This window comes from Mustelus asterias, chromosome 13 (assembly GCF_964213995.1).
Source record: "Mustelus asterias chromosome 13, sMusAst1.hap1.1, whole genome shotgun sequence".
NCBI lineage: Eukaryota > Metazoa > Chordata > Chondrichthyes > Carcharhiniformes > Triakidae > Mustelus > Mustelus asterias.
The window spans coordinates 9360888-9387119 of NC_135813.1; the positions used below are offsets into that span (position 1 = coordinate 9360888).

The following is a 26232-nucleotide window of genomic DNA, read 5'->3' on the forward strand; positions in this document are numbered from 1 at the left end:
AGGGGTAAGTTTTTGACTCAGAGGGTGGTGGGTGAGTGGAATCGGCTGACGTCGGTGGTGGTGGAGGCAAACTCGTTGGGGTCTTTTAAGAGACTTCTGGATGAGTACATGGGATTTAATGGGATTGAGGGCTATAGATAGGCCTAGAGGTGGGGATGTGATCGGCGCAACTTGTGGGCCGAAGGGCCTGTTTGTGCTGTGGCTTTCTATGTTCTATGTTCTATTCGTGTATCCATCCAGATCCCTCTTGAATGTTACTAATGTGCCTGCTTCCACCACCCCCTCTGGCAGCGCGTTCCAGCCACCCATCACTTTCTGTGTGGAAAACTTCCCCCCACACATCTCCCTGAAACTTTCCCCCCCTCACCTTGAACCTGTGCCCCCTTGTAATTGATACTTAGGGCGGGATTTTACGACCTGGTTCGGGCAAGGTCGTAAAATCCCGCCCGAGGCCAATGAAGATTTCCGTTTGGGAACCTCGCTCACCCTGAAGGGTTTCAGCCTTAGTGTTCAAAGGTGTGCAGATTGGGTGGATTGGCCATGGTAAATTGCCCCTTAGTGACAGAGAGATTAGCAGGGTAAATACGTGGGGATACGAAGATAGAGCTTGGGTGGGATTGTAGTCGGTGCCGACTCGATGGGCCAAATGGCCTGCTTCTGCACTGTAGGGATTCTATGATTAACTCTAAATTATTGGATTTCTCGTTGCTACGCTGTTTGGGAAGAAGCCCGATCTATCAGGAACTACCGGGCCCACAACTAGAATCAGGAAAAGCGTTTTTTCCCAATGGGTCCTCCTCCCTTTTGATAGATGGGCATCATTTGCCCATCTCTCCACCACATCTACCAACCTCTCTCCAGAAGCACAGTTAACTGACTCCCTTTTAATTTTTTCCACCACAGTTGTCCTTTGGGGGAGGTCTTGTGGCGCAGTGGGAGCAGTTGTCTTGTGGAGCAGTTAGGAGTCAGAAACTTCAGATAGAATTCTCTCACGTTCCCGCCAGTGGGTACGGTTGGCGGGGGTGGGGTGGAGGCTGGGGGGCAGAATATGGCGGGAGATCCAGAAATGGGTTTCACGCCGGAGTGAATTTGCAGCTGGATCATCCGCTGGTGCCCGCCAAGGCAGGTCAGAAAACCCACCAGAGGCCGGCGTGAATCTCATTGACATCTCGTTAATGGGATGCAGATGAAGACCCAAACTACCCACTACCCCCCGCGCCAGATTCTCCACAATACCACCGTGAAACATGTTCGGAACGTCGTGGCATGCAGATGTTGGGACTCCTCTGAACAATGCCTGGGGCTCCCTCTGGAGTTCAGGATGGAGGGTCGCCCGCAATCCTGGAACACCACAGCAGGGGGTGGGGGAGAGCTTTTGTAGGTGGACCTTCCAGATTTGGTGTCCTGGATGGGTCCATCTTCCAAACTCAAAATTCTCCAGCAGTTCCATCTTCATTCTCAGCCAGTCTGGCTTCTGGTCTCCGAGTGTTTCCGGAGGTCTTTCTGCATTTTAAGGTGTATCACTTCTTTCTTCAATGGCGGGTCAGTGATGTTGGGTGCTTTTTCAGTATGGTGCCTGGACGTGATGGTGGACCACATGCCAGTCCCGCCGCTGAATACGGTGTGAAACACCCGGTGCATTTTGGGCGGCACGGTGGCACAGTGGTTAGCACTGCTGCCTCACAGCGCCAAGGACCTGGGTTCAATTCCTGGCTTGGGTCACTGTCTGTGTGGGACTGAAGGTGGACAAGTCCCCGGGTCCGGATGGAATGCATCCCAGGGTATTGAAAGAAATGTCAGAGGTAATAGTGGATGCGTTAGTGATTATTTATCAAAACTCGTTGCATTCTGGGGTAGTGCCGGTTGATTGGAAAACGGCTAATGTTACGCCGCTGTTTAAAAAAGGAAGGAGACAAAAGGCGGGTAACTATAGGCCGGTCAGCTTAACGTCTGTAGTAGGGAAAATGCTGGAATCCATTATTAAAGAGGAGATAGCAGGGTATCTGGATAGAAATGGTTCGATCAATCAGACGCAGCATGGATTCATGAGGGGAAAGTCGTGCTTGACGAACATGTTGGATTTTTATGAAGATGTGACTAGGGCGGTTGATGGAGGAGAACCGGTGGATGCGGTGTTTTTGGATTTCCAAAAGGCGTTTGATAAGGTGCCCCATAAAAGGCTGCTGAAGAAGATTAGGGCACACGGAGTTGGGGGTAGTGTGTTAAAGTGGATTGGGGACTGGCTATCCGACAGGAAGCAAAGAGTCGGAATAAATGGGTGTTTTTCCGGTTGGAGGAAGGTAACTAGTGGCGTGCCGCAGGGATCGGTACTCGGGCCGCAACTGTTTACCATTTATATAGATGATCTGGAGGAGGGGACGGAGTGTAGGGTAACGAAGTTTGCAGACGACACAAAGATAAGTGGAAAAGTGAATCGTGTGGAGGACGGAGAAGATCTGCAGAGAGATTTGGACAGGCTGAGTGAGTGGGCGAGGATATGGCAAATGGAGTATAACGTTGAGAAATGCGAGGTTATACACTTTGGAGGAAATAATAACAAATGGGATTATTATCTCAATGGAAACAAATTAAAACATGCTACTGTGCAAAGGGACCTGGGGGTCCTTGTGCATGAGACGCAAAAGCCCAGTCTGCAGGTACAACAGGTGATCAAGAAGGCAAATGGGATGTTGGCCTATATTGCGAGGGGGATAGAATATAAAAGCAGGGATGTCTTGATGCACCTGTACAGGGCATTGGTGAGGCCGCAACTGGAATACTGTGTGCAGTATTGGTCCCCTTATATGAGGAAGGATATATTGGCATTGGAGGGAGTGCAGAGAAGGTTCACCAGGTTGATACCGGAGATGAGGGGTTTGGATTATGAGGAGAGGCTGAGGAGATTGGGTTTGTACTCGTTGGAGTTTAGAAGGATGAGGGGGGATCTTATGGAGACTTATAAGATAATGCGGGGGCTGGATAGGGTGGAGGCGGAGAGATTCTTTCCACTTAGTAAGGAAGATAAAACTAGAGGACACAGCCTCAAAATAAAGGGGGGTCGGTTTAAGACAGAGTTGAGGAGGAACTTCTTCTCCCAGAGGGTGGTGAATCTCTGGAATTCTCTGCCCACTGAGGTGGTGGAGGCTACCTCGCTGAATATGTTTAAAGCGCGGATGGATGGATTCCTGATCGGTAAGGGAATTAAGGGTTATGGGGATCAGGCGGGTAAGTGGTACTGATCCACGTCAGATCAGCCATGATCTTATTGAATGGCGGGGCAGGCTCGAGGGGCTAGATGGCCTACTCCTGCTCCTATTTCTTATGTTCTTATGTTCTCCCCGTGTCTGCGTGGGTTTCCTCCGGGTGCTCCAGTTTCCGAAGTCCGAAAGATGTGCGGGTTAGGTGGATTGGCCATGCTAAATTGGCCCTTAGTGTCAGGGGGACGAGCAGGGTAAATATGTGGGGGTTACGGGAATAGGGCCTGGGTGTGATTGTGGTTGGTGCAGACTCGATGGGCTGAATGGCCTCCTTCTGCACTATGTTTCTATTATGTTCTGTGATTATTAATGAGGTTGGGCCTGGAAGATTTGTCATGTTTACCGGCCAGCCACTGCAGCAGGAAACACTCCACATTTCCGCCATGGGACCGAGTTTCAAAATAGGAGAATTCGGGTTTGAGTTTCGCCTCCAGGACCTGTTGGCCAAGGAAGATGTGTTCGTAATACGGCTGAACAGGCTGATTGTCAGCGTGTGAATCCTGCTGACACACACACGGCGGATAGTAAGAGGGGGAGAGACTCCTGGTCAGATGTGCTTGATGTGAAGAGGAATCCTTGAAGCTGTAGCCTCAGGCCGGTGACCTTTCCCAGTTAACAAGAAGTTGCAGAAAACTTACATAGGCATGCGCTTTGTCTGTCTTGGGTGTCTCTCGATGCGGAAAGATGTCTGTGCCCCGGGGCTGATGAGAATAAGCCTGCTCTGCTCCAATTCTAGCCTCTTCATCCTTATCTCGTGTTGCCTTGAAATTGCACGTCACAACAGCTGACCGTTTGCCTGGATTCTTTTCCAATTCTTCAATCACTAAGGCTGGGATTTTCCGGCCGCGCTCGCCCCAAGACTGAAAAATCCTGCCCGAGGTCAACGGACCTTTGCATGTTGCTGTTCCGCCCACTACGATTCCCGTGGCAGATGGAATGGGAAGATTCCGCCCTAAGTCTCTTTTGAAAAGACCTTAAGACATAGGAGCAGAATTAGGCCACTTGGCCATCGAGTCTGCTACCCCATTCAATCATGGTTGACATGATACTCATCCCCATTCTCTTGCCTTTTCCTCATAACCCCTGATCCCTTTATTAATCAAGAACCTATCTATCTCTGTCTTAAAGACACCCAATGCATTTGTTAATATGCCTGATGCTTGGTGCAAATGTGGCTGCTGTAATAATTTTTGGTCTCAGGAAGCAGTTAGATATAGCACCTGAAGCAAAGGGGACCAAAGGATGGGGGTGGGGAAAGCGGGATCAGGCTATTGAGTTGGATGATCAGCCATGATCGTATTGAGTGGCAGAGCAGGCTCGAAGGGCCGAATGTCCTCCTCCTGCTCCTATTTTCTATGTTTCTATGTGGTTGTTGTAATGTGGTTACTAGGACACACCTAGAATATTGTGTGCCGTTTTGGTCACGTTTTCTGAGGAAGGATGTTCTTACTCTCAAGGGAATGCAGCAAAGGTTTACCAGGCTGATTCCAGGGATGGTGGGACTGATGTATGAGGAGAGATTGACTCGGTTAGGATTGTTTTCACTGGAGTTCAGACTAATGAGGGAGGATCTCATAGAGACTTATAAAATTCTAACAGGACTAGACAGGGTAGACGTAGGGAGGATGTTCCCGATGGTGGGGGAGTCCAGAACCAGGGGTCACAGTCTGAGGATTCGGGGTAGACCATTTAGGACGGAGATGAGGAGACATTTCTTCACCCAAAGAGTGGTGAGCCTGTGGAATTCATTACCACAGGAAGTAGTTGATATCAAAACATTGAATGTATTCAAGAGGCGGCTGGATATAGCACTTGGGGCGAATGGGATCAAAGGTTATGGAGAGAAAGCAGGATTAGGCTATTGAGTTGGACGATCAGCCATGATAGTGATGAATGGCAGAACAGGCTCGAAGGGCCAAATGGCCTCCTCCTGCTCCTATCTTTTATGTTTCTATGTAGTGGTGGAAAGAACATGATCAGAGGGCAGCAACATAGGGTGATTGACAAAAGAAGACACAGTGACAGGAGGATTTTTTTTTAACGCAGCGAGTGGATACGGTGGCACAGTGGTTAGCACAGCTGCCTCACAGCGCCAAGGACCCAGGTTCAGTTCCGGCCTTGGGTCACTGTCTGTGTTTGCACATTCTCCCCGTGTCTGTGTGGGTTTCCTCCGGTTGCTCCGGTTTCCTCCCACAGTCCGAAAGATGTGCGGGTTAGGTGTATTAGCCATGCTAAATTGTCGCTTGGTGTGCCAAGTTTAGGGGGATTAGGATCTGGAACGTGCTGCTTCTGAAGGTGTGCTGGAGCAAGATTCCATTTGGACTTGCAAAACGGAATTAGTGAATCGCCCGGAGAGTGAGAATTTGCAGGGCTCTGGGCTGGGGAGTGGGAGCAGCTGAGATACTCTTGCACGGAGCACACACACACGAATCCTGTTCAAGGACAGCTAAGCAACAGAATCCATTGAATCCTACAGTGCAGAAGGAGGCCATTCAGCCCATCGAGTCCACACTGACCACAATCACATCCAGGCCCTATCCTCTATTGTACTGGTCCAACTCAGTGTCATATCCAGTTTCCCTTTTTTTTTGTAGACCCAGCTGAAGGCTGATTATTTTTAGATTGTGTCTGATTCTCTGGAGTGAGCCTTGAATCTTTCAACATGAAGGATTTGTGACTGTTGTATATTACTGAGCTCGGTACAGCACACAATACTGGAGGCTCCTGGTGCCTGTACAGCTTTGCTTTTTATTTATTCGTGGGATGCGAGCGTCACTAGCAAGGCCAGCACTTATTGCCTGTCCCAGATTACCCTCGAGAATTACCCTCCCCTTAATCCATGTGGCGTAGGTACCGGTTTAGCTCAGTTGGCTGGGTGGCTGGTTTGTGATGCAGAGTGATGCCAGCAGCATGGGTTCAATTCCCACACCGGCTGGGGTTATTCACAAAGGCCCCTCCCTCTCGACCTTGCCCCTCACCTGTGGTGTGGTGACCCTCAGGTTAAATAAATCACCACCAGTCAGCTCTCCCTCTCAATGGGGAAAGCAGCCTATAGTCATCTGTGAGTAAGGCTACTTTTCCCCGGGACATCGCATTCTGCATGGAGGTCGGTCACCAGTGGAGTGCCCCAGGGATCTGTTCTAGGGCCCTTACTCTTTGTGATTTTTATAAATGACCTGGATGAGGAAGTGGAGGGATGGGTAGGTAAGTTTGCTGATGACACAAAGGTTGGAGGTGTTGTGGATAGTGTGGAGGGATGTCAGAAGTTGCAGCGAGACATTGATAGGATGCAAGACTGGGCGGAGAAGTGGCAGATGGAGTTCAACCCAGATAAGTGTGAGGTGGTTCATTTTGGCAGGTCCAATAGGATGGCGGAATATAACATCAATGGTAGGACTCTTGGCAGAGTGGAAGATCAGAAGGTTCTTGGAGTCCGAGTTCATAGGACGCTCAAAGCAGCTGTGCAGGTTGAGGCTGTGGTTAAGAAGGCGTATGGTGTACTGGCCTTCATCAATCGAGGAATTGAGTTTAGGAGTCGTGAGATAATTTTGCAGCTAGATAAGACCCTGGTCAGACCACACTTGGAGTACTGTGCTCAGTTCTGGTCCCCTCATTACAGGAAGGATGTGGAAGCCATAGAAATGGTGCAGAGGAGATTTACAAGGATGTTGCCTGGGTTGGGGAGCATGCCTTGTGAGGATAGGTTGAGTGAGCTCGGCCTTTTCTCCTTGGAGAGACGAAGGATGAGGGGTGACCTGATAGAGGTGTATAAGATGTTGAGAGGTATTGATCGAGTGGATAGTCAGAGGCTTTTTCCCAGGGCTGAAATGGTTGCCACAAGAGGACACAGGTTTAAGGTGCTGGGGAGTAGGTACAGAGGAGATGTCAGGGGTAAGTTTTTCACTCAGAGGGTGGTGGGTGCGTGGAATGGGCTGCCAGCAACGGTGGTGGAGGCGGATTCGATAGGGTCTTTTAAGAGACTTTTAGATAAGCACATGGAACTTAGTAAGATAGAGGGTTCTCGGTAAGCCTAGTAATCGCTAAGGTAGGGACATGTTCGGCACAACTTTGTGGGCTGAAGGGCCTGTATTGTGCTGTAGTTTTTCTATGTTTCTATCGCCGTGCTTTTCTCTGTGGCTGTCCGATTATAATGGAGTGGCTTGCTCGGCCGTTTCAGAGGGGTGACTAAGAGTCAACCACATTGCTGTGGGTCACGTGTAGGCCAGACCGGGTAAGGATGGCAGATTTCCTTCCCAAAAGGACATTAGCAAACCAGATGGGTTTCTACAGCAACCCGGTAGTTTCACGATCATTATTAACGAGGTTAGCTTTTCATTCGTAATGTTGAATTTAATTTCTCCCAACGTCCTTGATGGGATTTTTTTGAACTCTTGAATCTGCAGCTTTAGTCCAGGGGGCCTCTGGGGGTTACTGGCCTGGGAACATTAAAACAACATGACCTTCCCCGCTAAGCCTCTGAATGAATGTAACATTGTCTGTTTCTCACATCAGTCTCTCTCTCTCGCTATCCCTGTCTGTGAGAGTGGCCATTTAGCTGCTATTTATACCGGTTAGTACTATTGTGTTGAAACGCACCCTGTTGTAATTGAGCTGAGATTGTTGCAAAGTCATTTCAAGTGGGCTGCTTGCAGGCAGAGATTGGAGTTTCACCTGATCCGTTTGAGCTGCTTTCAAAGAGATAAAGACCTCTCTCTCTCTCTCTCCAGTAGATCTGCTGCGGCATTTCTCGCATTCATTCTGATGACTTGCTGTGCGTTGCGAGGACAAATAAGGCATTACGCTTTGACTACAGGGCAGAGGACTGGGAGGCAAACGGGAGCGGGGAAAAGGCTTTGAATGAGGCGGCTCAATGGTTAGCACTGCTGCCTCACAGCGTCAGGGACCTGGGTTCGATTCCCTGCTTGGGTCACTGTCTGTGTGGAGTTTGTACATTCTCCCCGTGTCTGCGTGGGTTTCCTCCGGGTGCTCTGGTTTCCTCCCACAGTCTAAAGACGTGCTGGTTAGGTGCATTGGCCGTGCTAAATTCTCTCTGTGTACCCGAACAGTGTGGCGACTAGGGGATTTTCACAGTAACTTCATTGCAGTGTGAATGTAAGCCTACTTGTGACTAATAAATAAACTTTAACTTTGAATTGTCCGAGAGGAGGTTGGGGAAGGTGGAAGCACAGATTGTTGCGGAACATGGAAGAGAGGGGGCCTGAAGGATGTGGTGGAGTACTGGGGGGAGATACAAGGGGAACACAACGGGAGATTGGTACGTTAGTTAGGGGGGGTTAAGGAGTTGTGGCAGAGTGACTTTTCGACAGAGGTAACATTTGTGTTAATGGAGCAGTGAAATGCTACCAATCTGGAGTAAAACCCGGGGGTAGCAGAAGCCGTCCTTACCTGGTTTGGCCTACATGTGACTCCAGAGCCACAGCAATGTGGTTGACTCACAACTCCCCTCTGGCGACTAGGGAAGAGCAATAAATGTGGCCAGCCAGTGACGCCCATGTCCTACGAATGGATTTTTAAAAAAGCAGCAACAACACGTTTTGGGAAATCGGTGGGAAAATAAGCTGAAAATGAAATAAAACTGGCAGGGAAGGTGTGGAGCGAGAATTGAAGGTTTTCTTGAACAGACTTGAAATGGGAATCAACCAGGATGCCAAACCAAAGGACTCTCCTTAAAAGAGGCCAAACCAAAGGACTCTGTTGTCTCTTTATGTTATTTTGAGGTTGCAGAAGCTCGAGTATCAATTTCTACCTGAACTGGCACAAGGTCACTGTCTGTGTGGAGTTTGTACATTCTCCCCGTCTCTGTGTGGGTTTCCTCCGGGTGCTCCGGTTTCCTCCCACAGTCCAAAGATGTGCGTGTTAGGTTGATTGGCCATACTAAATTGACCCTAGTGTCAGGGCGATTAGCAGGATGAATGTGTGGGGTTACGGGGATAGGGCCTGGGTGGGATTGTGGTCGGTGCAGACTCGATGGGCTGAATGGCCGCCTTCTGTACTGTAGGGATTCTATGAAAGTGGGCAGAGTGCCCACCCAGTCCGCACAAAGCCTGCACTCAGGAACTGAACCATTACCCAGTCTGGGACTTCATTAGAATCAAGTCATCAAGCAGTCAGCAACAACCGACACAGCAGGAGAAAAGATCAGGAATAATAATTGGAATTTCCAGGGCAATGTTTACATGGGAATTTTTTTCACAGGAACAAGCGACCAAAATATTGGTTACTGCTTAAGTTGTAAAATTTACACATCTTTCTCTATCACACCTCAAAAATGACAAACCGTGATGTCAGCACATGGTGGAGCGTGTCTGCTGTGACCCAGTTGGTAACACACTCTCTCCTTCCTGAATCAGAGCTTACAGCCCACTCCAGAGAACTGAGCGTAAAAACCTAGGCTGACACTCCACTGTGGTATCAGATAGAATCCCTACAGTGCAGAAGGAGGCCATTTGGCCCATCGAGTCTGCACCGTCCACCATCCCACCCAAGCCCCATTCCTGCAACCCCACATATTTACCCTGCTAATCCCCCTGACAATATGGTCAATTTAGCATGACCCATCAACCTAACCCACACATCTTTGGACTGTGGGAAGAAACCGGAGCACCCGGAGGAAACCCACGCAGACACGGGGAGGCTGTGCAAACTCCACACAAACAGTGACACGAGGCCAGAAGTGAACCCGGGTCCCTGGCGCTGTGAGGCAGCAGTGCTAACCACTGTGCCACCGTGCCAACCCCGGGGAGTGCTACACTGTTGGAGGAGCTGTCTTTCAATGAAATATTTGATTTGATTTATTATTATCACATGTATTAGTATACAGTGAAAATTATTGTTTCTTGCACGCTACACAGGCAAAGCATACCGTTCATAGAGAAGGAAAGGAGAGAGTGCAGAATGTAGTGTTACAGTCATAGCTAGGGTGTAGAGAAAGATCAACTTAATGCAGGGTAGGTCCATTCAAAAGTCTGACAGCCGCAGGGAAGAAGCTGTTCTTGAGTCGGTTGGTACGTGACCTCAGACTTTTGTATCTTTTTCCCAATGGAAGAAGGTGGAAGAGAGAATGTCTGGGGTGCGTGGGGTCCTTGATTATGCTGGCTGCTTTTCCGAGATAGCGGGAAGTGTAGACAGAGTCAATGGATGGAAGGCTGGTTTGTGTGATGGACTGGGCTATGTTCATGACCTTGTGTAGTTTTTTGCGGTCGGTCGATCGGTGAGAATGTACCTAGCAAGAGCTGGCACCTTCAGTGAGGCTGGGCAGTGCAAAAGTGAAAGTGGGGTAGTCCTAAAGTTGGTCGGGTGGGGCAGCAGTGGGGGTAGACAGAAGAGGAGTGGGATTGTGGGGCGGGGGTGGTGGGGGAGCGTGGAGTTTACACGTCTGCTGTTGAAACAAAAATGAGGCTCACTTAATTTAGCAGGAAACCCACGCAGACATGGGGAGAATGTGTAACTCCACGCAGACAGTGACCCGAGGCTGGAATCGAACCCAGGTGCCTGGCACTGTGGGGCAGCAGTGCCAACCACTGGGCCACCATGTCGCCCTCAGCCAACAACACAACAAAAAATATTGGGCGGGATTTTCCGGCCGTTCCTGCTGGCAGGACCTTCTGGATCCACTGGAAGGATGGCGAACTGGCGGCGCAAGGTGTGAACAATGGGAAACTCCGTTGACGGCGGCAGGACTGGAAGAGTCACCTTTTCCGCCACAAAACATGCCACAGGAGGGGTAAGAAATCCCCCCCATGATCTGGTCGCTATCATCTTGATGTTTGCGGGAGCTTGCTATGTGAAAATGGTCTGCTGTGTTTCCTTCATTACAACAATGACTACACTTCCAAAAGGGCTTTTGGGATGTCTCACCGTTATGGAAGGTGCTATATATTATTTCTGTGCGGACATTATAGATCATAGAATCCCTACAGTGCAGAAGGAGGCCATTCGGCCTATTGAGTCTGCACCGACCACAATCCTACCCGGCCCTATTCTCGTAACCCCACATATTTACCATGCTACTCCCCCTGACACCAGGGGCAATTTAGCACGGCTAATCCACCTAACCCGCACATCTTTGGACTGTGGGAGGAAACCCACGCAGACAGGGGGAGAACGCGCAAACTCCACACAGGCAGTGACCCGAGGCCGGAATTGAACCGGGGTCCCTGGCGCTGTGGGGCAGCAGTGCTAACCACTGTGCTACCGTGCCGCCCTCTGTGATGAGAATAGCCAGTATCGATATGTTAACATCTCACATTTTGTTCCATTGAACCATAGAAATGTTGCAGAAGGCCATTCAGCCCGTCTTGCTCATACCAGCCCGAGGACACCCAGGTGCCCTTTTTAATCCCACCTTCCTGCACCCGGCCCATATCCCTGTAGCTCACAGCGCTTAAGGTGCAGCTCCAGGTACTTTTTAAAAGAGTTTAGGGTCTCTGTCTCCACCACCAACTCGGACAACGAATTCCAGACACCCTCTGCGTAAAACAAAGTTCTTCCGCATGACCCCCCTCTGCACCTATTGCCATTTATCTTGAATCTATGTTTAAAGTTAAGGTTTATTTATTTGTGTCACATGTAGGCTTACATTAACACTGCAATGAAGTTACTGTGAAAATCCCCGAGTTGCCACACTCCGGCACCTGTTTGGGTAACACTGAGGGGGAATTTAGCACGGCCAATTCATCTAACCAGCACGTCTTTTGGACTGTGGGAGGAAAACCGGAGCCCCCGGAGGAAACCCACGCAGACACGGGGAGAATGTGGAAACTCCACACAGACAGTGACCCGAGGTCGGGAATCCGAACCCGTGACCCCTGGCGCTGTGAGGCAGCAGTGCTGACCCACTGTGCTGCTCCCATGTGCCCTGGTTCTAGAATTCTCTACCAAGGGAAACGATTGTATCCTGTCCATTCTATCTCTTCCCCTCATAATTCCCTGGGAATTGAATCAGTTTGACGCCATTTTTTTGGTCATTTCAATTTCTGATATGCAAAGTAAGGTTTTAAAAAAAATATTCTGATGATATAAAATCCAAAGTTTACACAGTTGACGTTCATTACATAACACAAAATCCTTTATAAATCGGATATCTCATCTTACGTAAGTGAGTGTGAGGAAATGACAGAATCCACATTGCAGAGCTGCCGCTTCTTGTGTTAAGTGCTGAATTATAAATACTTTGCGGACTATAATTAAACTGAGAGGGAGACAGACGGGTAGGAATCCACCACCCCCTCCCCCCCCAACCGTCCTGCCAGTGCTAAACCCCAGCGGCCCTGACGCTGCTAAAACCCTCAGCCCAGTTCCGGCAAACTCTGGGATCATTTCCCAGCCACATTCCTACATCCCGACTCCTGCTGAATGCCAGACAACCAGCCGTGTCCAGCCAACCCTGCTCATCGCATTAATACATACTCTCAGCTTCTGTGTTGGGACAGTGTACAAATGAAATGCTTTCTAAAAGGTGTGACACTTGTAAATGTCGGTGTTTCAAAGAGACTTGTACAAGCCACGCAGAAAGTTAGTCGCCATGGAACTGTCGAATCCCCACAATGCAGAAAGAGGCCATTCAGCCCATCGAGTCTGCACCAACTCTCCAAAAGAGCATCCAACCCAGGCCCTCCTCTCTTGTCCTATTCTCGTAACCAAGCGCATTTACCATGGTCAATCCCCTTAACCTACACATCTTGGGACACTAAAGGACACTTTAGCATGGCCAATCCACTTAACCTGCACGTCTTTGGACTGTGGGAGGAAACCAGAGCACCCGTAGGAAACCCACGCAGACACGGGGAGAACGTGCAAACAGTCACCCAAGGCCGGAATTGAACCCGGGTCCCTGGCGCTGTGAGGCAGCAGTGCTAACCGCATTCGCGACTGGGATTCTCCGATGCTGCTGAAAGTGAATGGAATCGTGCTGGTTAGAGTCATAGAGGTTTACAGCATGGAAACAGGCCCTTCGGCCCAACTTGTCCATGCCACCCATTTTTATAGCCACTAGGCTAGTTCCAATTACCCGCGCTTGGCCCATTTCCCTCTATACCCATCTTACCCATGTAACTGTCTAAATGCTTTTTAAAAAGATAAAATTGTACCCGCCTCTACTACTACCTCTGGCAGCTTGTTCCAGACACTCACCACCCTCTGGGTGAAAGAATTGTTCCTCTGGACACTTTTGTATCTCTCCCCTCTCACCTTAAACCTATGCCCTCTAGTTTTAGACTCCCCTACCTTTGGGAAAAGATATTGACTATCTAGCTGATCTGTGCCCCTCATTATTTTGTAGACTTCTATAAGATCACCCCTAAGCCTCCTACGCTCCAGGGAAAAAAGTCCCAGTCTATCCAGCCTCTCCTTATAACTCAAACCATCAAGTCCCGGCAGCAGCCTAGTAAATCTTTTCTGCACTCTTTCTAGTTTAATAATATCCTTAAAGATGAACATATGCCAGCCTTGCCCATGACTGAATGTCTAAACACGGTGCGATCCCTCAGTGTTGCTTCTGCAGGGATCTGGAACGTTCCGGGGCAAGAATTTCTGGTCCCACCCACCTGGGAACCGGACATTCCTGCCCGAGGTCAATGGACGTATTGAAGGTTTGGTAAAGTCTACATCCCGCCTGCGACGATTCCCGCACCGGGGAGAATAAGAAATTTAACCCCATGGTTTCTATTTCACTTTCAGTACCTGGCCTGGAAAGTAATTTTAATTTATAGTCATCGCGTAAAATGAGCAATATTGAATCATAGAATCCCTACAATGCAGAAGGAAGCCATTCGGCCCATCGAGTGTACATCAACTCTCCAACAGAGCATCCCACCCAGGCCTTATCCCACATATTCTCCCCTCCAATCCCCCTAACCTATATATCTTGGGACACTAAGGGGCAATTTAGCATGGCCAATCCACCTAGCCTACACATCTTTGGACAGTGGGAGGAAACCGGAGCACCCGGAGACATGGGGAGAACATGCAAACCTCACCCGGACAGTCACCCAAAACAGAAGTTGAACCCGGGTCCCTGATGCTGTGAGGCAGCAGTACTAACCACTGTGCCACCCAGCCAATCAATCTTACCTTTCCATTGACTTCAGTTGAAAGGAAAGTCGGGTTGGCTGGAGGGGGACGGGAATTGAACCCGCGCTGTTGGTGCTGCTCTGCATCACAAACCAGCTGTCCAGCCAATTGAGCTAAACCAATGCTGGGCATCAATTGGGCATCCACTTGAGCTCCTTGGGTAGGAACAAAATTCTGTAGCCGGTGAGCGCCTGGGGACTGGGGTGTTTTTATTGCCTCTGTTAATCACATTTTGGTTTGATGTTTTAAGTTTGCTTTTGTTTGATGCAGTGTCCCTTTAAGTGGCTACTCTTTTGATTTGTCCCTTAGTTTGTTTAATTTAGTTCAATTGTCTCAACCTGAAATAGTATTTAGGAACAATTGTATGTGCCCAGTGGGCACTGGGGTGTTTGATGGACCCCGTTAGTCACATTTTGGTTACTTTGCAATTTGTTTTTGTTTGATGAATCATAGAAATCATAGAAACCCTACAGTGCAGAAAGAGGCCATTTGGCCCATCGAGTCTGCGCCGACCGCAATCCCGCCCAGGCCCTAACCCTACATATTTACCCATTAATCTCTCTAACCTACGCATCTCAGAACTCTAAGGGGCAATTAGCATGGCCAATCAACCTAACCCGCACATCTTTGGACTGAGAGAGGAAACCGGAGCACCCGGAGGAAACCCACGCAGACACGAGGAGAATGTGCCTTTATGAGAATGTGAAGTGTCCCTTTAAGGAGCTGCCTTTTTGATTGGTCCTTCAGTTTGCTTAATTTGGTTTAATTGGTTTAACCAAAAGAGTATATAGGAACCAACAGAAACTATGGCTGGTGGGTTACAAAGAGCATGCTTATAATAGAAACTAGAAGCAGGAGGAGGTCATTCGGCCCTTCGAGCCTGCTCCACCATTCATTATGATCATGGCTGATCGTCAAATTCAATATCCTGATCCGCCCCCCCCATATCCCTTGATCACCAAGAGCTATATCTAATATCTTCTTGAAATCACACTTTGGCCTCACCCACATTCTGTGGTTGTGAATTCCACACATTCATCACCTTCTGGATGAAGAAATTTCTCCTCACCTCAATTCACCTTATCCTCAAACTAGGACCCCTAGTTCTGCACTCTCCCACCATCGGGAACATTCTTTCTGAATCTACCCTGTCTAACCCTGTTAGAATTTTATAAGTTTCTATGAGATCCCCTCTCACTCTTCCAAACTCCAGTGAATATAATCCTAACTGACTTAGTCTCTCCTCATGTGACAGACCTGCCATCCCAGGAATCAGCCTGGTAAACCTTCACCTTCTATATAAAGGAATGTGTGTCTTTGTAAATAAAAGTGTGTAATGATTGGCTCCAGTTCTATCATAGAATCATAGAAACTCTACAGTGCAGTACGTGGCCATTCGGCCCATCTAGTCTGCACCGACAACAATCCCAGCCATGCCCTATCCCCGTATCCCTACATATTTACCCACTAATCCCTCTAACCTATGCATCCTGGGACACTAAGGGGCGATTTATCGTGGCCAATCAACCTAACACAGATATCTTTGGACTATGGGAGGAAATTGGAGGAAACCCACGCAGACACGGGGAGAACGTGCAGACTCCACACAGACGGTGACCCAAGCCGGGAATCGAACCCGGGTCCCTGGAGCTGTGAAGCAGCAGTGCTAACCACTGTGCCACCGTGCTGCATCCTCCACTGCCTCACTATCAAACATGCAGTGCCAAGATGAGAGGGTACAGGGTGGCTCCAAAATGTAGACTCTTGCGATGAATCCCCCCCTGATACAACCCGACACTGAAACTGTGGAACCAACGCCTGCTTAGGATTGTTGGCTATGTTTTGAAATTTATGGGTTTAATTAAGAGCTTGGTGTTGGGTGGGTCCCACCAGTGAATCCTAATTTTAAAAAAAACTGGCTTCTCGCAAACCATCTGTGTGGGGTGTAATCTGCCTGAAGGGTTATAAATTACAAACAAGGAGTCAAATTGTCGGTAACCTCTTCCTCTCCCGTGTTTATTGCGTCTGTGCCTCCTTCTGCTGGACTCTCGATTACCATCACTCTGCAGGTTCAATGCAGAAAGCAATGTCACAGATTTTTCAGGACCGCCGTGTTATCCCTGGAAAGAAGGGATTATGGGGATAAAATCCAACAATTTTACAACACAGAAGAAAGCCATTGTGGTGTCTGACGGTTCTCTCTGGGAGTCCAAATTGCCGTGCACTTTACATGCAGGTTGTAGTCTGGAGCTCTGGGTAGTGATGTGTTAAAGGCCATGGCTGAGGGTTAACGCCAAGCTGTTCAAATCCCAGAAGAGAAACTTGAAACAACTGCCCTCACGTTTGTGTTTGCAATTTGTACCGCATGAAGAAAGGTTTTGAAATCCAGACATGATGTCCCCGACTACTTGTGACGATAGCAAAGTAAATGTTTACTAAGAAATAGGAAAAACAATAAAATAGAATTGTACTTAAATAAGACCATGGCTTCACACAGGACCAATATTGTAAAACCGTTCAAACAATCTTAATTTAATCAGAGCTAACCTTCCCCATCTGTTCAGCAACAGATGGGCGGGTACGGTGGCAAAGTGGTTAGCGCTGCTGTCTCACAACGCCAGGGATCCAGGTTCGATTCCCAGCTGAAGTCAATGTCTGTGCGGAGTTTGCACATTCTCCCCGTGTCTGCACGGGTTTCCTCCGGGTGCTCCGGTTTCCTCCCACACTTCAAAGATGTGCGGGTTAAGTTGATTGGCCATGATAAATTGCCGCTTGGTGTCGGGGGACTAGGAGGGTGAATATGTGGGGTTGCGGGGATAGGACCTGGGTGGGATTGTTGTCGGTACGGAATCGATGGGCCAAATGGCCTCCTTTTGCAGTGTAGATCTAATGATTCTATGAACTCCTTATGGATTTTAAGATCTATAAAAGTCCAGTAACTTTTACCACACAGGACCTTTGATTTCTGTTGGGGTGCCCTCTGAGGTTAACAGCAATTGGTTTTCCAGATCTGTCTTCGTTCGCACTGGGTGGGACATGAACCCAGAGCTTCTAGATCAGAGGCAGGGACACTACCCACTGCACTACAAGACTTCCCTCTGATACTGTGCCAACTCTTGTTCTCCCCTCAGTCCTGTCTCTCTGACCTTTGACAACATTGTTTTTAATTTTGTCTTTTTTTCACTTCCCAACCCCTCCTTTTGTTGACCAGCGATTCCTGCTGTCTGCTGAGATCTAAATCAGCTTCCTTCATAACTTCGGTATCTGCTTAAATACATTCTGTCCTTTTGATCTCCCCATTGTCTCACCAAGTCTCTTTATAACTGCTCTCTCCCGGATTTGATTAACTTCTCTTTACTTTAGTTTTTCAAACTTTAAAAGAAAAGTAAACCCACTTACTTTACCCATGACACCTTTTTTTTCATAACTTGGAAATCTTCCCCTTTGAATCACAACAACCCATTCAAATACATTCCTGTTTTTTCACCATCCTTACTAAATTACCTTCGATAAGCCTCTGTTTGAAGTATTGCTAGGCGCATTACCCCATAGTTTAGATTCACAGAATCCCTTGCTTCAATTTCCACTCACGTGCCCCAACATTTTTAAAGTATGACCAGAATACGACCAACAGAAAGTTATTCCAATTTCTTGGGTTTTCCTGACACCCAGCAGAGGCTGCAACATTCCTTTATGATGTGGAGATGCCGGCGTTGGACATTCCTTTATCACAAGGCTGACCAGGAAATCTTTCCCACACTTATTGCCTGTTGCTGCTGTTTGTTGGAAGGATTTCCAGGTTGATGCTCAGTCTGTTTGACCACATTATTTGGGCGGCACGGTAGCACAGTGGTTAGCACTGCTGCTTCACAGCTCCAGGGACCCGGGTTCGATTCCCGGCTCGAGTCACTGTCTGTGTGGAGTTTGCACGTTCTCCCTGTGTCCGCGTGGGTTTCCTCCGGGTGCTCCGGTTTCCTCCCACAGTCCAAAGATGCGTGGGCTAGGTTGATTGGCCATTCTAAATTGCCCCGGAGTGTCCCGGGATGCATAGGTTAGAGGGGTTAGTGGGTGAATATGTAGGGATATGTGGATAGGGCCTGGGTGGGATTGTGGTGGCTGCAGACTCGATGGGCCGAATGGCCTCTTTCTGCACTGTAGGATTCTATGATAATTATCTCTTCAAATCTCTAGAGTGTAGAAGGAGGCCATTCTGCCCATCGAGTCTGCATTTACCCTTGCTAGTCCCCGTGATACTAAGGAGCAATTTAGCATAGCCAATCGACCTAAGACACATATCTTTGGACTGTGGGAGGAAACCGGAGCACCCAGAGGAAACCCATGCGGACCCGGGGTGAATGTGCAAACTCCACAGACAATGACCTGAGGCCGGAATCGAACCCAGGTCCCCGGCGCTGTGAGGCAGCAGTGCTAACTGCTGTGCCACCATGCCGCCCCTTGATGATCTCCTTGGTCATCAAGTTCTGGGCTGGGACTTGAACCTGGAACTTCTTGATCAGAGTCGGGGACATTCCCCACTGCACTATAAGACTTGCCTATGGAACTGTGCCAATTCTTATGACTTCCTTATGATACTGTGACAACTCTTGTTTTCCCCTCAGTCCTATCACTCTGCCTTTTTCCTACATTGTTTTCAATTCGGTTTTTCTGACACCTCACTTTGTTCTTTTATTAATAATTTTTAACTGACCAGAGAAATCAGATTTACCTGTTTGGCTTTATTTAAAAAATGAATGCCTCTGTTGTTAGGGTACAGGTCAGACACTCATTACATTATGAAATTAGACTAGACCCCAACATTTGCTATTTTTGTATTAATGTGAGGAAGATATGATGTTTCACTCCAGGTGGGTGGCACAGTGGTTCGCACTGCTGCCTCACAGCGCCAGGGACCCGGGTTCAATTCCGGCTTCGGGTCACTGTCTGTGTGGAGTTTGCACATTCTCCCCATGTCTGCGTGGGTTTCCTCCCACAGTCCAAAGATGCGCGGGTTAGGTTGATTGGCCATGGGCGATTGACCCTAATATCAGGGGGATTAGCAGGGTAAATATCTGGGGTTATGGGAATAGGGCCTGGGTGGGATTGTGGTCGGTGCAGACTCGATGGGCCGAATGGCCTCCTTCTGCACTGTGGGGATTCTATTCCATGATTCTATGAGGTGTGATTCTACTGATCAACTGGGAAGTTTTTATCAGAGCAAACTTCATTTAACAATACAGTTTAACTATAACAAATTAATTAGCTTAACAAATTAATTAGCTTAACATTTAACATTTGAACCATGCTTAAACATGACAAGATACAATTCTTAACGACTAACCTATTCCGATGAGTTACAATTCAAGCAATATACTTCTTACAGACTTAAAACCCCTCTTCAAAATCAGTAAGCAAAACACAGGCTTGTAATTAGATTGCCAGAACTGAAGTTCTCTGAGCAATTCTGGAGAGAGAGATGGAGAGACATGCCTTGCTTCTTTCAGAAGCAGGAAGGAACTGACTGTTTTTAAAGAAAAGAAACTACATATGTTCCCTGCAAGCCTAGCTCCTCCTACTAACACACTCTGTCTCTGTCAATCAACCAAACCAAAACCCTATTCTGAAACCAGAAAGGAAACCTAAGTAAACACAAATGCGTTAACTCTGTTTATACAAACACACAATTAGCTAAAAGTAGTCATTATGCTGCATTCTCAACATTCGAGCTGCCTGTTATCCCAGACATATTGGCACCGTGTAAAACAGAGCTGACTTTTAAATATACCCCTTGCAAGAAACATGATTTTAAAAAAACATTCCTTATAGGCACAGTATCATCACACTATGCAACCTCCTTTCTGTCCAATTATTTTTTCTTAACTTTTTGCATGCGAAGGGGATCAAAGGATGCTGGGTTCAGGGGTCAAAGGATATGGGATTTAGGGGAATGGGGTTGAGGTGGAAGATCAGCTATGATTTTATTGAATAGCAGAGAAGGCTGAATAGCCTATTGCTGCTCCTAATCTTCATGTTCTTGAAGCACTTGTATATTTGCTAGCTGCTCCCAAGTGGGGTGCTGGGATGTAGATTCGTGAGCATTGTGTGCCACAGTCTGGGCAATGTGTGTGTCTACAACACGTGGACTGCAGTGGGTCAAGATGGCGGCTTATCACCTTCCCAAGGGCAATTAGGGATGGGTAATAAATACTAGAATAGCCACTCACATTCCTTCCTTTACCAGCGACGCCCACATCCTGTGAAAGAATAAATATAAAACCTCTTTTCTTTTACCTTTGGAAGCTGAGAGCCTGTGATTCCTTTCATTGCAAGCATTGGGCGGCAGGGTGGCACAGTGGTTAGCACCCCTGCCTCACAACTCCAGGGACCTGGGTTCGATTCTGACCTTGGCTCACTGTCTGTGTGGAGTTTGTACATTCTCTCCCAGCCTGCGTGGGTTTCCTCCGGGTGCTCCGGTTTTCTCCCACAGTCCAAAGATGTGCAGGTTAGGTGGATTCGCTGTGCTAAATTCATTTAATTTGGTTTATTATTGTTACATGTATTGGTATTTAGTGAAATGTATTGTTTCTTGCGTGCTACACAGACAAAGCATACTGTTCATAGAATACATAGGGGAAAAGGGAAGGAGAGGGTGTAGAATGGCGTGCTACAGTTATAACTAGGGTGTACAGAAAGATCAACTTAATATATGATTTGATTTATTACTGTCACATGTATTAACATACAGTGAAAAATATTGTTCCTTGCGCGCTATACAGACAAAGCATACCATTCATAGAGAAGGAAACGAGAGAGTGCAGAATGTAGTGTTACAGTCATAGCAAGCGTGTAGAGAAAGATCAACTCAGTGTGAGGTAAGTCCACTCAAAAGTCTGACAGCAGCAAGGAAGAAGCTGTTCATGTGTCAGTTGGTACGTGACCTCAGACTTTTGTATCTTTTTCCCGATGGAAGAAGGTGGAAAAGAAAATGTCCGGGGTGCGTGGGGTCCTTAATTATGCTGGCTACTTTGCTGAGGCAGCAGGAAGCGTAGACAGAGTCAATGGATGGAGGCTGGGTTGCGTGATGGATTGGGCTACATTCACGATCTTTTGTAGTTTCTTGCGGTCTTGGATAGAGCAGGAGCCATACCAAGCTGTGATACAACCAGAAAGAATGCTTTCTATGGTGCATCTGTAAAAGTTGGCGAGGGTATGGTAGGTCCATTCAAAGGTCTGCTGGCAACAGGGAAGAAACAGTTCTTGAGTCGGTTGGTACGTAAAGGGGAGGTCCCAGAGGATTGGAGAATAGCCAATGTTGTTCCTTTGTTTAAGAAGGGTAGCAAGAATAATCCAGGTAATTACAGGCCGGTGAGCCTTACACCAGTGGTAGGGAAATTATTGGAGAGGATTCTTCAAGACAGGATTTATTCCCACTTAGAACTAAGTGGACGTATTAGTGAGAAGCAACATGGTTTTGTGAAGGGGAGGTCGTGTCTCACAAACTTGATCGAGTTTTTCGAGGAAGTGACAAAGATGATTGATGAGGGAGGGCAGTGGATGTTGTCTACATGAACTTCAGTAAGGCCCTTGACAAGGCCCCTCATGGCAGGCTGGTGCAGAAGGTGAAGTTGAATGGGATCAGAGGTGAGCTGGCAAGGTGGATACAAAACTGGCTCGGTCAAAGAAGGCAGAGGGTAGCAGTGGAAGGGTGCGTTTCTGAATGGAGGGCTGTGACAAGTGGTGTTCCTCAGGGATTAGTGCTGGAACCTTATGCTGTTTGTAATATATATAAATGATTTGGAGGAAAATGTAACTGGATTGATTAGTAAGTTTGCGGACGACACAAAGGTTGGTGGATTTGCGGATAGCGATGAGGACCATCAGAGGATACAGCAGGATATAGATCAGTTGGAGACTTGGGCGGAGAGATGGCAGATGGAGTTTAATCCAGACAAATGTGAGGTAATGCATTTTGGAAGGTCTAATACAGAGAGGAAATATACAGTAAATGGCAGAACCCTTAGGAGTACTGATAAGCAGAGGGATCTGGGTGTACAGGTACACAGGTCACTGAAAGTGGCAATGCAGGTGGAGAAGGTAGTCAAGAAGGCATACGGCATCCTTGCCTTCATCGGCCGGGGTATTGAGTTTAAAAATTGGCAAGTCATGTTGCAGCTTTACAGAACCTTAGTTAGGCCGCAATTCGAATATAGTGTTCAATTCTGGTCGCCACACTACCAGAAGGATGTGGAGGCTTTGGAGAGGGTACAGAAAAGATTTACCAGGATGTTGCCTGGTATGGAGGGCATTAGCTATGAGGAGAGGTTGGAGAAACTTGGTTTGTTCTCACTGGAGCGACAGAGGTTGAGGGGAGACCTGATAGAAGTCTACAAGATTATGAGAGGCATGGACAGAGTGGATAGTCAGAAGCTTTTCCCTAGGGTGGAAGAGTCAATTACTAGGGGGCACAGGTTTAAGGTGCGAGGGGCAAGGTTTAAAGGAGATGTACGAGGCAGATTTTTTACACAGAAAGTAATGGGTGCCTGGGACTTGTTGCCGGGGGAGGTAGTGGAAGCGGATATGGTAGTGACTTTTAAGGGGCGTCTTGACAAGTACATGAATAGGATGGGAATAGAGGGATATGGTCCCCAGAAGGGTAGGGGGTTTTAGTTAAGTTGGGCAGCATGGTTGGTGCAGGCTTGGAGGGCTGAAGGGCCTATTCCTGTGCTGTAATTTTCTTTGTCCTTTGTAAACTGGAGAACTCCTTCAATGAGCTGGCAGAGGGACAATGGGCCAAGTGACCCATTGACCTGGTGCATTCTGTTTAAGATCCACACTTGTTAATGTATCCATGATGAATATTTTATATATAAAGAGAATATGACCGGAGTGCGTGGGGTCCTTGATTATGCTGGCTTCTTTTCTGAGGCAGCGGGACGTGTAGACGGAGTCAATGGATGGGAGGCTGGTTTGCCCCTTAGTGTCCAAAGATGTGTAGGTTAGGTGGATTGGTCATGGTAAATGCATAGGTTTACAGGGATAGGGCGGGTTTAGGCCTCAGTAAGAGTCAGTGCTGACTCAATGGGCTGAATGGCCTTCTCCTGCACTGTAGGGATTCTATGAAGCACGAAGAGCTGACTTTGCATTTCCACAATTCAAGAAGGTCATAATGGCTGCCCGTGAGATTCAGAGAGGAATCTCTGATGGTTAACTGTGAGATTGGGTGGAATCTCTCTGGCCATCAGGAGGAGAAGAGTGTGGATGACAACAGCAGCATTCTTCCAGTGGCAAGATGGCTTCAGTCATACCATGTGACTTTGGGGGTTGGTCTACATGGTTTTCTGTGCTGTTAGGCCCAGTCACCGATTGTGCATATTCTACAGATCCCCATGTACCACAGAAGCAGTGGGACCCATTGAAATTAAGAGCAATCCTTGATGCTCGGATCCCTTCCTGTGGCCTCCGTGATGGCTGCCCAAACTCGCAGTGCTGGAGTACACGTTAACCCAAGTCCCCGTTCTGAGCATCTCAGGAGAATTTATTCCCTTATTTTAGCAACAAGTTAATCAGCATCTCTTCCAGGAGCACAGGCCCTGTGCGGACCTGTGACACGACAGGGTCACGAGTCTCCGTTCCCCGTTGGAGCACAAAGATAAAAGTGTCTTAAAATTAACTGAAGACTCGGAGGAATGAGCCGAACAAATAGCCAATCTGCAACTCCTTATAAAACACTAAAAATTAAAGCAACGTCCTGCGGATGCTGGAAATCTGAAATAAATGCAGAAAATGCCGGAAGCTTGAAGAGCTCTGGAGGTCCGACAGCGTCTGCGGAGCACCGGCTGCTTCTTTGTGGCATTTTCCAATTTCCAGCATCCACCCATGTTTGGCTCCTTAGAAAACAACGGCAGGAATTCTCCAGCCATTCACGCCCACGGGATTATCTGGTCTTGCCGGAGGTGCATTCCCTGCCGCAGGATTCCCGGCAAGCATGGGGTGGCTTCAATGGGAATTCCCATTGACTGTGGCAGGACCAGAGGATCCCACCACCAGTGCACGGCACGTTACCTCCCACCGCCAAGCAAACCACTGAGGGAAGGCCGGAGAATCTCCCCCAACCTCACTGACCTGTGTGTGCGTGAGTGTTTTTGATTTGACTTATTATTGTCACAGGTATTAACATAGTGAAAAGTATTGTTTCTTGTGTGGTATACAGACAAAGCATACCGTTCATAGAGAAGGAAATGAGAGAGTGCAGAATGTAGTGTTGCAGTCATAGCTGGGGTGTAGAGAAAGATCAACTTAATGCGAGGTAAGTCCATTCAAAAGTCTGATGGCAGCAGGGAAGAAGCGTTGGTTGGTACGTGACCTCAGACTTTTGTATCTTTTTCCCGACGGAAGAAGGTGGAAGAGAGGGTGCGTGTGTGTCCGTGTCCATGTCCACATTGTCATGTCAGGAATTGGGATGAGGACTCCGGGTAATGGGGTGAATACCTGATATTAAACATCTCTGTGGCTTCCCTTTTGTTTTTCTGCAGCCCTGAAGGAGATCCACCAGTTGTTGGGAAAATCCATGTACCTGTACTGCTCTGGAGAATGGAACGCCAGTGTGGTACTCCCGGGTACGGAAAACCTTGATCCTTTACTGGAGGCCTCGTCAACGCACCCTCCACCCTCGCTCCAGAACCGAGGATTCACAGGTACAATCCAAGACAGGGAAAGACCCTGAGACCAATCCCGTCCTTGCCATCCAATTCCAATGTCTTCTAGATGTCTTCATGTCCTTAATCCACCTCAACTAGGAGGTGGATTAAGGACATGCCTTGTCCGCTCTGTGCGTTGGCTTTGTAACTTGGAGAATGGAGTTTTAAAAAAAATCAATAAACAAACCCAAGCAGGTGACTTTATTGACCTAATTTGGAGTCAATGGGCTTTAAATGAAAGTATTAGTGATAATCCCCATCTCCTGTCCCCCTCTCGCTATGGTTCCACTGGGAAAGTATTTCCCTTGGAGCAGAGCAGAGATTTACTAAACAGGTTTAAAATCAGGAGGGAATTTGAGAAAGAGTAAATGAAGGGAAACTGCTTGTGGTGGTGGTGGAATAATAGGTAACCAGAGGACCCAAATTTCAGATGTGTTGTACCTGTTAATTCTCAGATACTTTCAACCAGTTTACTTACTCCAAGGTTTTACCCCGGTGCCCTTATTTGCAAGGTGGACAAAGGACAAACACAAGTAAAGATTCAACAAGTTTATTAAATAACACTATTAACCCTTAAATTACCCACATAAAACAAGAGGATACCCCAGCAGATTCAAGTATACTACCCGTAAAGATGGCTTGGTTAAACTGCAGGCCCGATTCTCTGAGTCCCCTCTGGTCTGTCGTCACGAAGGTGAGTCTCGATGGCCGCTTCTTCCTTCCTTCCTTCTCTGGTCAGTCTTCCGAATGGACACGGCTGTCTCCCCTGTCGAGTCTTTTTCTCCTTGTGCCTCTGAGTGTGTTCCTTTATCCCCAGCCTGCTTGCCTTTCCAGAAACTTCTCTGGCTTCTGGCCAATGAGGTCCCAGGAGGGGGTTCCAATACCCAGTGGGTTTCTTGATGTCTGCCTGACAGGACACCAGGGTCCGCCCCCCCAGGTGTCCATCTCCATGTTGTTAAACTTGTTATCAGGTAAGGTTTCTACAGGATCTCTTGGTGACAGAAAGTCTGGCCCGATCTGGGCTTCTAACAATAGACCGATGCATTTCAATGAGGTGCCATGATCTCCTGCTAAGTCTCAAGTAGAGTGTAACGACCTTTGATGGGCGGTTGATGGGTCAGGCCCAGACACATTTGTGTATTGTACAATTGGCCTGCCTGCGGTTTGACTGTGTTTGATTTCAATATGCC

At 47.9% G+C, this 26232-nt stretch overlaps 1 protein-coding gene across 1 annotated transcript in view; it reads left to right on the forward strand.

The window, feature by feature from the left end:
- The window catches only part of LOC144503078 (long-chain fatty acid transport protein 4-like), a 76404-nt gene that overhangs the window by 24086 nt on the left and 26086 nt on the right, over positions 1-26232 (forward strand). The window contains exon 3 of the mRNA XM_078227578.1: positions 24878-25039. Within this exon, the coding sequence (XP_078083704.1) occupies positions 24878-25039 (162 nt within the window). The remainder of the gene's footprint in view (positions 1-24877; positions 25040-26232) is intronic.